Raw genomic sequence first — 15,714 nt, forward strand, 5'->3', positions numbered from 1 at the left:
CACTAGCCTTTGAGTTTTGCTTACATTGTGAAAATGCCCTTAGGCTTGCAGACAAACGGTTTCTTAATAAATTAACACACTGGAAGAACTTCCACCCTAGTTGGGAAATGTGTGTGGGGGTGGTGGTAGAAGGTTGAGGAAGATGACAGCTTGACAACCAATCAAAGCAAGTGGATGGACAGGTCAATGGGGTCTGATTAGATCGCCATGGCCAGTGACCATAGGCTGTTAGGTTTTGTATTGAACCGAGGGCGATCTTTCACTTGTATAGCTGGTGGGAGACATTACACCAGAGGCTCACTGTGCAACAGCAAGGCCAGGCAAACATTGGCCAAACAACACCGATGATGGCTGGGACATCACATCTAACCAGAGAGCTGACCAGGGTGCATTAAGGTGCATGCACACACATGCCCGCACACACACAGACACAGACACACACACGCACACACAGGCACACACACACACACACACACACACACACACACACACACACACTCGTTTACACACAGGCACAGACACACACAAACTCAAAACCACACAGACACACACCAGAGTGACATTGACCCGCCTGTCACGGGTCAAATATGAAGAATGGCCTTGAGTCTCACATTTCATTAAAATGTTCCTCTTTCGGAGGGGGACGTAAATTACACTCACATCTTCATTTGCATCAGTTGTTTGACCTTCGACCCCGCCCGCTTCACTTCCAACCATTGATCACCCCTCTATATTACGCACCCCCGTCATTTCAACGACATTGATCTGCCCTTGCCCCCGTCGCACTCTAAATCTCTCCCAGCATGAATGTGTCCAGCTCCTCTCCCTCCCCACCAACCTTAAGCCTTCTGCAGTCAGAGTCACTGTGTTCCTGAGGAGGGACATCTGATCCTCACTACAAAGGGCCGGGATTTACTCAAGACTCACACTGTGTGTGTGTGTGTGTGTGTGTGTGTGTGTGTGTGTGTGTGTGTGTGTGTGTGTGTGTGTGTGTGTGTGTGTGTGTGTGTGTGTGTGTGTGTGTGTGTGTGCGTGTGTCTGTGTGTGTGTGTGTGTCTCTCTCTCTCTCTCTCTCTCTCTCTCTCTCTCTCTCTCTCTCTCTCTCTCTCTCTCTCTCTCTCTCTCTCTCAGAGCTTGAGGGCTCTGTTGTGAGGTGAATGGTGTATCGTCTAACTGGGCTCTCTTGCTGTTTTCTGCATCCGATGGCCCACTTCCAAGTCAGATGAACCAACCATTGTTTTCATCTTCTTTTCTTCTTTCCTTGAAACAGGAATCTTACAGGATCGTTAGTAGGATGGATCTATAGAGGGATGGGTTGATGAATATTAGATAGATACATGTTATATACTTATATGACAGATGTAGAAAGAGATATAAAGACAGATAGATAGAGAGAGAGATTGATAGATAGATACATAGATAGATAGATAGATAGATAGATAGATAGATAGATAGATAGATAGATAGATAGATAGATAGATAGATAGATAGATAGATAGATATAGAGAGGAATTTATACATTATCTTTTAATTAAAATAGTTGATTGTATATAGATTCTGTCATGTTATGAATGCAGACCAAGTGAGTAGTAACAGATTTTGTCAGCCTTTTCCAAACGTTTCAGCATAAGTATACCTGATTAAATACAACAACCAGAAATAGATTCAATCTCTAAATGAGTGAATACTCTGCTTCTAAGGACCTTTCCAAAAACGTGTGTGAAATGACACCAGTTAAAGGCGGTTGGCTCTCTCTAATTTCCAGTCAAACGGATTCTACTTCATCCACTAATGTGACCGGCGGCCTGGCCCATTAAATGGCTGTCTTATGGCGCCACCGCTGTCCTCCCTCAGCAACACATCCAGGACCACACCCCACAGAGCAAGGACCAACATGCCCCCAGAGCAGACCCCTGAGAGCAGACCCCCAGAGCAGACCCCCAGAGCAGACCCCCAGAGCAGACCCCTGAGAGCAGACCCCCAGATTAGACCCCCAGAGCAGACCCCCAGGGCAGACCCCCAGAGCAGACCAAGAGCAGACCCAGAGCAGACCCCCAGAGCAGACCCCCAGAGCGGACCCCCAGAGCAGACCCCCAGAGCAGAGTCCCGCAAGTCTGTAGATGAATAATGTTGTAATTGTAATACTGGCTGCTACCTATAATATATATATAAATATTGGCCATTGTGATCAAATGTGCAATAGTATACAATTATGACTGCTACCACTAGGCATACCATCAGCCTTGCGCACACTAATAAGACCAAAAAGCAATTCTAACAACATTAATAATCGAGCCTTCATTCAATAACCTTCATGTTTGCCTACTGATTAATGTACAGCACTCTGGTCAGTGCAAATTGTTATAAATGTGCTTTTATAAATACATTTTACTTAATTACTTACTATATAATTATACATAAATAAAGGCCAAACAATAGAGGGCCAAACAAAGTTAACCCACTGCCGCCCCCTGTTGGTATAAAACAGGAGGGACATTGACATTAATCGCTCCTCATCTGTTCCAGATGAAGAGCGATTAATGTTCGTTTGAAATAGGATAATGTATACATTTTATTTCGCTGACATATTCTACCACGTATAGGCCTACATAGACTGTCCTAGCCTTATATAATAGGCTAACACTTTACCATGTGTTAGACTATCTTTTTTAATTATTCAACCATTTATTAAGTGAAGGGGTAAGTATACCCTGGACGCAATATATTCGAGTGTTGAACACAATTCCTCAATAGCTTATTTGGTTTAGTTAACAAGTGTAAACAAGTGTAAACAAGTGTCTTCGTGCCAGTACAGCCTCCTGTTACTGTTGAAGTTGACATCGAATCACGAGGAGCTTATGTCACTCATCCTGGAGACGGCGAAGCACGTCCTGCAGGTGCGGTCAGGACGATTCCCAAAGAACACCCGATGAGCCCCTTTTTTATCAAGGACACTCCGCTCCGCTGAGAGAGCTCCTTCAGCATCCACTTCATGGTTCTCAATGGAAATAACCTCTTAAATCTGTGGAAGTAGAAGCCTGGCCGACCTAAACGACTGAAGGAAAATACTTCCACAGAGCAAAGGACGTTTTCTGACCCTGGTCCATCCATTGTTGACCCCGGTGGGAAACCTTTTAGAGACTGTTACGTATTTTAAGAATCTAAGCTACCCACACATAGACCGAATGATGCAGGACCAAACATATAAGCTGCGTTACCCTCACATAGCCACAAGGGGAGCATGATGTTATTGAAGGCTGCTCCTTCTTCACCTTTAATTAAGTGAAGAAGCCGAAGCCATAACGTCACCCCGGCCACGCCCACTAGGCAACGCCCACTGCATAGGCCACACCCACTTGACGTCCTGTACGGAGGACGTCGAGTGAACAGGCCAGAGATCACTAGGTAGACGGCGCAGCAAGCCACCCGGGCCTTAGCCCGGGGGGCTTGAAGTAGATCACGGTATTTTCCTCTCACTCGCGTTAGAAACAATTCCCTCCGTATAGCTTCAGTTACCATACCGAAACATGCCGACGACTTTATAATAAATGAAGTGAGTTAAAGCAACCCGGGATTGGACAACTTTCTTCGAGAATATGCAACAAGACTGAAGACTAGACTTAAGACTGTGAATGTTTATTTTGCTTGGTTTCGGCCTGCTAGAGAGTTGGTAGGCCTACGTTCAAATTATTCGATTTCAGATCAGGCATGGATTAGCTGCTTTAGGCTGTTTAGTGATTTTACATACTTGATTCTGCAGTTGGACTTCTTGATGTATTCTGTGCTAATTGTTTACATGTGCAATGGTTCTTCCTGTGCATGTGCTATTCTGTATCATTCCGTGCATGTGGTATCATTCCGTGCATGTGGTATCATTCCTTGCATGTGGTATCATTCTGTGCATGTGGTATCATTCTGTGCACAATATGCATTGCTGTTCGTTCCATTCGTGCTCCTATAAAATGCCTCTGGTGGGCTCCTTTGTACAGGCCTCTGTCCTCTGACTGTTGCATGGTTTGTTGGAAGGTTTTGTTGAACCTTTTTGTTCCAAGGCGTTTGATGTGAACTGTGTATTCATTTTGGTAGATTAGTTGCTCCAATGAAACGATGGTGGGAACTGTTCACCTGCTGCGCCCCCTCCTGGAAGGGAAAGGCAACTCCCCAGCAGAGCGGTTTAAATTCTTCTCCAAAAGAGTCTTCTTCAATTAGAGTAAACGTAATGCCTATTTTAATCCTTAATAGCAGCAGCCCGTTTACACATGTACAGGACATATTCATACAAGTCTTAGTACTGGTTGTTACTTTTAGTTACATTTAAAGAAGCCTTACCATCAGCTTCAGGAGTTCCCTGTTTTGATGACGCTGGTGTATTTAAGCCATGAGGTGTTTTAAGATAACTCTTAACACTTGCAAGCAAATAATAGAAATGAACATTGCAAATCAAGGTAGAATAACTATGAATTTATTAAAAGATGTTTCCATATTGGGTAATCGAATAAAGTAAACAATTTCCATATGTCTGTGTGGCCTGTTGGCTGTTGATGATGATCAGACATGTCATACAAGGACACATTTACGTAAGGACTATTTGTATATCCCTATGAACAGGGAGAAGAGAGTACCCTGTATACAGGTGTGTCTACCCCTCAGAGGTGATGGGAGGCGACCTGGCGGTCCAGTCCTCTGAGGATCAGGAGGCCTGGGGTCCAGACCACCCCTCCCCCTGGACCACTCAGCTGGCCCTCAGACCCAGTGTCAGTGAGGAGGAGGCTTCAGGAGACCTGATCATGAAATGACCAGGTCTATAATACAACCACATGGTTGCGTTGTCATTTGGTAAAAATATTGCTCATTGGTAATTTGTACCAAGAACATAGTTTAGAGGTATGTTATAACAAGGGAAGTTAATAAGAAATTACTAGAGAATCATTTAGAAAGGACTGGTTCTGAACAATTTAGGAAGTTTTCGTAGGCCTCTTCTTGATAATATAATGCTCGTACAAATTAGTGTGTGAATCACCTCCCTTATGGCAATTCAATTAAAAGGAATTGGTCCAGTTTCGCATTTTCTATGTAAGATTATCTATGAGTACTATAAAATGCTTAGGATTCTGCCCCAAATCCTGGAGGCGGACAGATGATTATAGTATGGTATGCAATGCTTTGTCTCTTAATGTACCCCTTATAAGGTCAGCCTGTTCTTCCTGACCCTCCCACCTTTTGATAAGGCACCACATGTACTCACCATTAGATAATCAATGCAATTTCATAAAGTCCAAAGTCTGTTCCACTGCCAGACTAACCGTGTACTTACACCCTTAACTATTATACAATAAAGTATTATAGACATGATCCTAAAAATGAACTACCCTTTTTATACCCATTTCTAAATAGTTACTATCTAAAGCTCAACCTTCACCAAAAGTGTCCATTGGTCTTTCTAAACGTAACCCTGCAGCCAGTCTCTCCTATCCTTCTCATGGACCTTTAAAGAAAGATACTTCTGCACAACACCATACTATTACTTTCCTGAACACCAGATCCGGTCGTTGATGCATTTTCAGGTCTGTCACTGGCCTTGTATATTCTCATTAATAATGAAAAGTCCTTGCCTTCCAGTTGCCGGTTCAACGTGTTGGTCTCCATAGAGAGCTCCAGACTGGTCCTCCTCGAGCCTTGGGGATCCTTTACCCCAGGTCAGTCCTCCTCCTCTGTTTTGACGAGAGTCTTCGGCTATGATGACCGTATTGCGGACCACTGCCTTGACAGGGATAAGCAGCTTTATGCGTTATCCAGAAGGTGAGGCAAGTAGCTGGAAATATTTTACAGTCTGCACCATTTTTAAATTAATGCCAAATATATATACATATTAATTAACATGGGAGTTTATAAGCAGATTTGCCTCTAATAATTGACATTAGCTTATCAAATGTCCTCAAGTGTTTATCTGAAATTGACTTTTCTTTTTGTGTTAAACGCCTGGGGATGGAACAGTTGAGCCACACTAGTCTACAGGACCAGTCACATAATTCAACTGTTTTCATTTCTTTATGCCTGCCTTATTTTTCATTTCTTGTCAGTAAGCTGGGAACCCTTTAAGGGTTATTTTTGCCTAACCTAGTACCTTAACCTAAGCCTCTATCGTCAGCACCTCGGCATTGGACTCATTGACTCTGTGGCCTCCTGCTAGTTATTGTTTGGTTTTGTCCACCATGTGTCTGTTTGTCACCTGTCCATCCTGCCTCTGACTCCTCCTCTCTCCATCCTGCCTCTGACTCCTCCTCTCACCTGTCCGTCCTGCCTCTGACTCCTCCTCTCACCTGTCCGTCCTGCCTCTGACTCCTCCTCTCACCTGTCCGTCATGCCTCTGACTCCTCCCCTCACCTGTCCGTCCTGCCTCTGACTCCTCTTCTCACCTGTCCGTCCTGCCTCTGACTCCTCCTCTCACCTGTCCGTCCTGCCTCTGACTCCTCCTCTCACCTGTCCATCCTGCCTCTGACTCCGCCCTCACCTGTCCATCCTGCCTCTGACTCCTCCTCTCACCTGTCCATCCTGCCTCTGACTCCTCCTCTCACCTGTCCATCCTGCCTCTGACTCCGCCCTCACCTGTCCATCCTGCCTCTGACTCCGCCCTCACCTGTCCATCCTGCCTCTGACTCCGCCCTCACCTGTCCATCCTGTCTGTTTCCCACCTTTTATACAGCTCCTGTTCCTCATTGTTTGTTAACTACCCAGCCTACTTATACCCTGGGTTGTAAGTGCCACCTCGTTCGATTGTTCTATATCCTTATTACTAGCTTGGCTAGTCAGCTCTTTCTGACTGTTACTGCCTGTCTGCCTGCTTGCCTGCCGGCTTGCCTGCTTGCTTGTCTGCGTATTTCTGGATTTTCCTCCAGTCCTGACCTTTACCATCCTGGACTCCTCTCCCGGCGGTGACCTGGCTCTTCTTTCTTTGTTTTATTTTTGTCCCTGTTTTTGTCATCATTGTGTTTTTTGTACTTCCTCCTGGGAAGCAGGAGTTGATTATTGTTAATGTTTGCTCTGCTTTAAATAAATATGTTAGAACTTTATTCTGCTTTTGGGTTCAGATTTCACATACACCTTACATCTATAACCTAATCATAACCTAATATCTACACTAACCTCATACCTGAGTGCTCTTACATAATTCCTAAATGTTCCAAGCAAATTCCTTAGCATAACCATCTCCAAAATAATGCCTAAACTTGACTATAGAACAGTAGCCTATCTATACACTCCTAACAATACAATTCAATTCTATTCATACCAGTTATACCAGAAGTTTGGTTTAGTAGCTAAAGCAAACTTCTCCCTTGGTCTCTCCAAACCTCAATGTTTAAAATGCATCAGAGCTGTAATTACATACAATAAACGTTGTTTTGTTTTTTCCTATTTTTATAGGAAATGTTCCTATAATGAAACTATTCAGGGAAATTGGGTGCCAACGATTTCTATAGGAAACACTGGGACTCTCACATGTATTTCAGTTGGTTCATAATATGGTCCTTTGGGTAGTGTATTGGTGATGGGTGCGAGTTGTGACTTTTTTTTCTCTCTCCCGCCTTTTAAGAAAGTATGGCCTATTAAAATAACCTATTGTGCTTAAAGTGGTGTGACTTTCAGCTTGCATCTTTCCGATATAGGCCTATGTGAGGCCTGCCCGTAATGGAGTGGAGCCCAGGTTGTGCAAATCGACTGAACACACCAACTGTTGAAATAGTAATGTTTGGAATGAATTAGACGTTGAACCCTCAACACACTGACATCATCCAGCAGACCCCAGACGCTGGATATAATGTCTCCGTGGGGCTGCACGTGTCCAGCATAGCCTAATAAGTACAGCCTTAGGGCAACTACATATTACTTTTGTAATTAATCGAACTGCTATTTATAGTAAATAGTTGCACTTAAGAGCTTCTTGACCCAGATATCCGAGGTATGATCAAAATGTAGAGCGATGTCGGCTCTTCCTATCATTGTGAAGCAGAATTCACCAAGCGTTGGATTGTTCACCCACTAATAGGGAACGTGAGCTGGGTTTAGACCGTCGTGAGACAGGTTAGTTTTACCCTACTGATGATGTGTTGTTGCAATAGTAATCCTGCTCAATCAGTCCGATCTATCTGCCATGGATGGATATAACGGTAACTTGGAGATAACGCACCGCCAAGGTCCGAGCGTGTACACGCACGCCGCCATTGGCCGGGCGTGTACAGACGCGCCGCCTTGGGCCGTGCGTGTACAGGCGCGCCGCCATAGGCCGTGAGCTTACAGGCGCGCCTCCATGCGCCATGTGCCTGTACCGTGCGTGTACAGGCGCGCCGCCGCCGAGCGCGCTGTCACTTTAAAGCCCTGCTGTGACGTCAGATATTTTGGTCGGTAGAGTGGCAGCAGCCGGAGGAGGAGGTGTGACGGATGGAGAGAAGGTGAAGAAGGATGCCTTGGACAATGTCTCCGGGTTACTGTCCCACTGACCGGCCCGCATCATGATCACCGCCGCCGCGGGTTTGGCCCACAGGAGGCCAGCGGCTGTTCGGCGGAGCCGCTGCTGGACCGCGTGGTGCCAGGCGGCTCTGCTCGGCGCGTCGGCTCTGGTGATCGTGGCGGAGAGGACCGCGCGTAAGTGAGCGTGAGATTACCATAGACACAGCAGGGAAATGGGTTTGATGTTTTATGACCTGTATGAGATAAGCAGTGTGTTACGCATACTGTTTATGTCTACATCTATTCCTCGCATTATATTCGTAGACCACAAGATGCTTTGGTTTTTCGATACGAAGCTCTTCCGTAAGCCATTCTTTAGTAGGCTACTCTATGAGTCAATCCGTAAGGTTAGCTGCCCAAGCTTAAGAGCATGCTTCCATTGATACCTGAAGTCACCCCTTGGCCAATTAAAGGTCGAGCTTTTCTCTGCGTTGGCCGCGCAACCAGACCGATGCGCAAAATGTTTCCAAATGGGTTAGCTCTATAGAAATAACAGCATTTTGCATTGCATATATCTCTGTAGTGCAAAAAAAATGTCAGTAGAGCTACAAATGGTTTAACCTTGAACATACATTTGAGCCACCACCACATTTTTGTTTTTTATTTGTCTGAAGATAATCAACGATTCAGCTCCATTGCATCGTGTTTTCTAAAAAGAATGCCCTTGAGATTTGTGCATTGATGTAATAGGCTATAAGGTAAATAATTGAGCATCACTCATCTTGTGCAACTGATTTCATCCTGGACTTCATCTAAGCCACTGGGGTCATTGCCAGAAGCGTTCGGTTGGGGATGATCCTGCTGACAAGGGCACAGCCTGGGAGATGAGGTGTCACAATTTGCTGGGAAAGTGACAGTGAGGACAGCCTGTGCTTTATACATTTTCTAACTGTAATAAAATTGCACCATAGTCTGTTTTTAACTGCCGTGTCTGGATTTCAGAGTGTTTAGTTTGCCCTCAACTGCCCTATTTCTCCAAGAATCTATATTCTACTTATAACTTCCATTTGTTTGCGCATCTGTTTGGTGTGTCAAAAGCCATGTGGAGTAGACTGAGGGCAAGAATGAGTGGTCTACTGGTTCGGATGTGTGACTCCCAGCTGAAAGGTTCTTGGTTCAATCACCAATGTATGCAGTCCACCTTTAGCTATCCAATGGTGCAATGCATTCCTACCTGTGCCTCGATGACATTTATCTCTAAACTCACCTGAAGTCCTCTTTCCCCTGTTCAGTGTTCTACTGCTTTGGCTTCTACCTGTGGAATGAGGAGACCCAGTGGGCGGGGCTTACCCTGGGCCTCTTCCTGCCCGGGTTGGCGGTCCAGGCCCTGAGCGCCAAGTGGTACCATGATGACGGTGACGACCGGCGGTGCTACCTCTCCGTCATACATCTGTTGCACCTGGGCATCTTCAAGCGGTGAGGACTCTGGCTGGCTGACAGAAGGGCTTGAGGAGCACCATGCATGGCTTGGTACTTATCGCTGATGGCTGTGCTACCTCCATTAACAAGAGAAACCTTCAAAAGCCCCTATTTGATGAAAGGTTTTCAGCCTTTTAGATGTCTCAAGTGTGTTGAGAGTATATTAAGGGTCGACCAAGGTAAAATCCATTCCTTAAAAATAAATGTATACAAAAATAATCTTTTATCTCGTGAATAAGCGAAGCTCTTGCTTCGCTTATTCTTTCCGTTGTATGTAACAGCATGGCTCTTGCCATTTCTGAATTGTATCTTCATGGTTGAATGCACTCGCTTTGGATAAAAAGGGAAATTAATACAATGTCACCTAATCCAGATATTGCTTCACATTGTGAAGGATTTGAAATTAAATTGAACATAATAATAATGATCATTATCATAACAGTGGGCTTTCTGTGCAGCCTGTGGGAGTGCATCCGCACGGTGCTCTACCTGAAGGGCTCGGTGGGCCAGCTGGGGGCCGCCGTCATGCAGCAGGCGGACGTCGCCGCGCTCTGGCTGCTGGAGGCCCTGGTGCTCACCCTGCCCCAGAGCCTGCTGCAGGCCTACGTGGTGGTGTCCACTGACGTGGGCATCATGTCCCCAGGTACACCCAGCCTCCAGCCACCTTCTGGAAGTGTTGGTGCTCGGTTGCCCAGGGGTACCGAGATTCCATTTGATGCAGTTGTAGATGTTAGGGAAGGCACTGCTGAACTGAAGAAAATAACAATGCTTGATTTGGGCTAACTCTGGTTGATGTGACACTTCTACACTTCCTCTTACCTGAAAAGGTTTTAATTTGAAATTAACCGAAGACATTTCGAAGAACATCATCAAAAGCAGTCTTAAGGTGACGCTTGTCTAATTTTCTACTCGACTTCCTGCTCTCCTTCCTCTTCTCCATCATGGCGGTCTTCTGCAGTGGCCTACTGCTGCGGCTTCTGCCTGCTGTCGCTGTCCTGGGCCCTGGTGCTGTACAGCCGGGCTTGCTGCCTGATTCGGCCGGGCCACCTGGACATGCCCCCCGCCGCCCTGCTGTGCCAGCTGGTCTGGCGGGCGGGCATGCTGACAGCCCGGGTCACCAGCCTCATGGTCTTCGCCCGGGTCTTCAACTGGTGGGTGGTGGGAGTGGCAGGTGAGCATGCACAGAGGAGAGAGTACCGAGAGGCCGGATACCTCTGGGAACGTTTGGTAGCGCAGTGTTATTGGGTGTATTGGTTCATGGTAACAGTGTGCACGCGCTGGGAATAGAATTATAAATGTATTTTGGCCCTCAAACCAACCAGACCACTCTGCAACTTCTTTAATCCTCTGGAAAGATGCTTTAGTATCGTACCATCATCCAAGTGATGTTCACAGAGGTTTTCCTTATCGACATTAGTTTTAATTAATTATAATAATTAATAATTTGATCATATGTAAGAATAAATTCGATTTTGTTTAGATTGATTGTAAATGTGAATCCCCAGCACTGAGAGATAGAGAAAATACTGATTTTGCTGTTGTACTACACCGTTATGACCGCATACATACTGTGCATGTGTGCATGGATCCGAGTGCTGCAGCAGTGTGTCGTCGTCCCCATCGGATGATCTTGCGCTGGGGCTCTGCTGCGCTCGTAGCCTCAAGGCCCACCGCAGCCCCAGGTATTATCTTACCGGCTCACCAGTCTGTTTCACCTTCCCCACTGACCTTCAGGCTTCCACTGGCTCACAGCCTCCTTCTGGCTGGTCTCCCAGCAACCAGACATCTGCACGGGCCCCTGGTGCTGGAGGGCCTTCAACGCCGTCATGGGACTGGTACACATCTTCCTCTTCCTCAACGTCAAGGACGGACCCTCGCGCTACCACGTTGTTGGCTTCTACGCGGTGTGTGCCGTCTGACTGCAAGATGACAAAATCTCTTTCCCTCCCTTTTAATCTGGGCTTTCCTCTGTGTGACCCGGCTTGTTTAGTGTAGTTCAGTCCCTTACTGGCATGGGTTTTATTTAGAAGCAAAGTGTCCTCCACGGATATAGTGTTACGGTGTCAATGACCGACACTGCGGACGCAAGCCGCGCATACAAAGAGAAAGAACTCTGCTAACTCATCCCTGCTTGCTCTCTCACTCGCTCATTCAGAAACACGCACACACGCAGGCACACACACACACGCACGCACGGTAGCATGCAAGCACACACACACACACACACACACACACACACACACACACACAGACACACACACACACACACACACACACACACACACACACACACACACACACACACACACACACACACACACACACACAGACACACAAATACTCTGCGTTGTCATCCTTACCTCTGTGTCCCGAGCCGACAGTGACGTCAGGGCTGTCTTTAGATGAGTGATTCTCTCCCTCTGTCTGTCTGTCTGTCTCTCTCTCTCTCCCTCTCTCTCACTGTCTTTGTCTGTCAGTCTGTCTGTCTTTATTTCTCTGTCTCTCTGTCCCTCTCTCTCCTTCTCCCCTTTTCTGTCTCCGTCCCTGTCTCTGTCTCCTTCTCTCTCTCTCTCTCTCTCTCTCTCTCTCTCTCTCTCTCTCTCTAGTTCATGTTGGTGGAGAACGCCATGCTCCTGCTGGCTGCCTCTGACGTCCTGAGCGAGGCGTCATGGGAGAGCATCACCCTCCCCTTGGCCGTGCTCTGTAGCTTCCTCCTGGGTGAGAGCCAAGGCCTTCTTCCATCCAATGTCCGCCGCTGCCCTTGAAATGTGAATCTCATGGCTGTGTTTGTACTTTGCACACGGTTACCCTAAATTGATGGGGTGTAGGTACTGCAAGGGATTCTGGGTAAACAGGCTGTCTTACATAGACGGTGGTGACGGTGGCTGATTTCTTTGGGAGATTACCTGGGCTGGCCTGGTCAATCCCTCGATGGGAGAGACCAGATGGTGCTGGTAGAGGTGTTGCAGGGCCCCTAGGTGGTGCTCATCGCTCCGGCCTACTTGCCCGATGACGGGTTGCTTACCCCAGTGTCCTGGCCCCATTCCCACTGTGGCTCTTACCAGTACGGCCTTTGGCCACCTAACCATGCCCTGGTCTCTGATTCCCCAGTGAGATGGGAGCGTTCCAGAACATACTAGGATAATATCCCCCCCCCCCCATAAAACACACACACACACACAAACAAACACACTCACTATTTAAAGTGCTTTGGGTGTCTTTTAAAGCAAAAAAATAGAAGAAAAAACGATTTAACCTTCCCGCAAACACCCCTGTAGTGTTTTGGCTCAATTGCCTTTTGCTGGTTTTGAGCCATGCCAGACGGTCACAGAACCCCGTTTCAATGTCTTTGTGTATAAATATTTAATGAATTAATGAAGTAAGCCTATTTTTACCTGATACTATTTATGTACAAATTCAATTCGACCTTGCCTTGGTCTCTGGAGAACACAAAGGTGTTCAGTAAGCACTCAGTGATGTAGAGCCACTATTGAGCTATATGTGTCCTCTCCCAGGCGCTGCCTCCATGGTCCTGTACTACCGGCTGCTGCACCCCAAGTCCACGGAGATCTCCCAGGGCCTGCGCCATAGCAGCCACATGGGCAGTGCCTGCCTGGAGCCCGGGGAGTCTTTCTTCTCGCTGGGGGACAAGAGTGCGCCTTTGCCCTCCATCCCCAACCACGGCAGCTTCTTCCTGCCCCGGGCCGCTGGGTCCCTGGCCGAGCACCCGGGCCCCTGCGGGGCCAGGCCCAGCAGTGCATGTCCCTGCTACCATCACCACTGGCTCCTGATCCGGCTGGCCCTGAAGACGGGGGACCTGGCCAAGATCAACCGGGCCTACGGGTCGGGGGGCACGGCCACCATCATGGACATGGAGGAGTACAACCAGGGCTTCAAGAGCAACGAGGGGACCATCACGACGGGGGGCGTCAGCGTGGACCAGGTGTCCGCCTCGGACTCGCTGGGCCAGGGGCTGGCGCCGCTGTCGGACTGCAAGGAGGAGTTCCAGAGCGTGAGCGAGCCCACGTCGGTCAGCTCAGGGGAGGAGGAGGAGGAAGAGGAGGAGGAGGAAGAGGAGGAGGAGGAGGAGGAGGAGGAGGAGGAGGAGGAGGAGGAAGAAGAAGAAGAGGAGGAGACGGAGGACAGCATGAAGACTGAAAGCCCGCTGGACTCTGAGCTGTCGCGCGTTAAGCGCAGCTCGCCCGAGGGGAAATCCGTGTTTGGGGACAGCCCCGAGCACTACTACTGCCCGACCGAGTCCAGCTCCACCCTGTACTTCAGCGCAGACCCCCAGTCCCCCAGTCGCACCAGTGACCCCCGTCTGGACAGGGAGCAGACCTCCACGCGCCTGGCCTCCATCCCCAGTGACCCGGCCCTGAACAGGGGGGCCCAGGGGCCGGCACGGCGGGCGGGTCCGTGCTACACCTCCAGCCCTAAGTTAGACTCAGGGTCCCAGGACACTCCGGCCATTGTACCCCACCTCACAGGTCCCAGGAGGCAGCTCATCATGTCCCGGAGGGATGAGGGGGAGACCTTCTGACCCGTGTCTTCAGAGAGGAAGAGGGTGTGGGGCGGGACGTCTCCACCAGTCAAACCGATATACCAGCTTTTTGTTATCATATACAAGCTTATCGTGACACAAGGTTTTTAAACTTAGAAGTACTTTTGGATAATTAGCAGCAGCATTATTCTCTGAATATCCGGTGTGCTGCATATGCTATCCATACATATACTATAAGATAGGCATTAAGTATATTTGCTGGGGCTTGCTCACACTTTTCAATAAACAGCCACTGTATAATAAAGTAGGCACTTAATAATCAGAATATAAATGGTGGACTGGATTTATGCTGATGCAGCTTCTTGTCAGACAACAGTAACAAGCTCTGGGTTTAACCAAAATAACCTACATATCTGGTATTTTTCACTAGTTTTTTGGGCAATATTATCAGGTAGCCTTGCTATCTCTAGTTTGTGAAACATATTCATTGTTTCTATAAATTGGTGTGCATTAGTTAAGCAACCACGAGTTATGAATATCGAAACATGCAATATTAAGCTGTGTACGATTGCAGGGAAAGTAGCTTGTAACCTTAAGTTGGTAAAACCTGGGATAATGTGCATTTTGAGTTCAATTCTGCAACTCTTTCAGAGTGGGCTTCCCTATTTCAGGGTGGGCTTAACATAAGCACAAGTTTATTCTGTACCACATATTGTACCAATATACTGGTGGGATGAGTAGCATTCCCATTGAAACAGTTATGCATTCCAAGAGGAGTGCACTGATTTAAGGGTTTTCTTAAACTACTGGGCAACATTATGATTTGAAATTCATCAAAACATGTTGACAGTGTATTGTAATGTGTTGAATCGTGGTTTGAACTGGCACTATGTGTAAAATGAAGTCTCATCTCTATGTGTCTGGTATTCTATTGATAAAAGTGTTTTAAATGTTATTCAAGGCTTTATAGGTACCTGTGTATTTCCCTTCATGCTTTTTTTTATTTGGGGTGTATTTTTGTATTTATCAGTGTGGTAAAATCAACCAATGAACTCAAACATGAAACAGAAACAAATCAAGTTTCGTATTTCAATCTCTCAGGTTATTGCCTACTTAAAATTGTGACCCGTGCAGAGTAGCCGCTGGTGGCTTTTAATAAGCAATAAATATCTATGTGGAATGGTGTGATGATAATTGCGTCACTTATTTCAATAAATGAATTAGAATTTATATTGTTGTAGGAAAATTACTTTCAGAAAATGTACTCAATGACCCACGTTGTAATTAGA

The 15,714-nt window shown here is 46.9% G+C and overlaps 1 protein-coding gene and 1 long non-coding RNA gene across 2 annotated transcripts; both read left to right on the forward strand.

Moving 5' to 3' along the window:
* The first annotated feature begins 3,545 nt into the window (after nt 1–3,545).
* On the forward strand, nt 3,546–6,276 carry LOC115534452 (uncharacterized). The gene is made up of 3 exons (XR_003974323.1): nt 3,546–3,670; nt 4,609–4,800; nt 5,620–6,276. It is a non-coding gene; the product is annotated as an uncharacterized LOC115534452 (long non-coding RNA).
* Nucleotides 6,277–8,377: 2,101 nt separating this feature from the next.
* Nucleotides 8,378–15,609, forward strand: LOC115534453 (XK-related protein 5). Its single transcript, XM_030345443.1, has 7 exons — nt 8,378–8,640; nt 9,738–9,921; nt 10,383–10,567; nt 10,883–11,095; nt 11,659–11,828; nt 12,531–12,642; nt 13,440–15,609. The coding sequence occupies exons 1-7, from the start codon at nt 8,508–8,510 to the stop codon at nt 14,462–14,464; spliced, it is 2,022 nt and encodes a 673-aa protein (XP_030201303.1). The 5' UTR covers nt 8,378–8,507; the 3' UTR covers nt 14,465–15,609.
* Nucleotides 15,610–15,714: the final 105 nt, after the last annotated feature.

This window comes from Gadus morhua, chromosome 21, assembly GCF_902167405.1.
Source record: "Gadus morhua chromosome 21, gadMor3.0, whole genome shotgun sequence".
Taxonomy (NCBI): domain Eukaryota; kingdom Metazoa; phylum Chordata; class Actinopteri; order Gadiformes; family Gadidae; genus Gadus; species Gadus morhua.

What these genes read in the sequence shown, in the direction of transcription:
- LOC115534453 (XM_030345443.1), top strand. Translation starts at nt 8,508, where the DNA reads ATGATCACCGCCGCCGCGGGTTTGGCCCACAGGAGGCCAGCGGCTGTT. An exon ending in CGTGGCGGAGAGGACCGCGC is followed by an intron (nt 8,641 to 9,737) that starts GTAAGTGAGCGT and finishes TCCCCTGTTCAG; the next exon opens with TGTTCTACTGCTTTGGCTTC. An exon ending in ACGTTGTTGGCTTCTACGCG is followed by an intron (nt 11,829 to 12,530) that starts GTGTGTGCCGTC and finishes CTCTCTCTCTAG; the next exon opens with TTCATGTTGGTGGAGAACGC.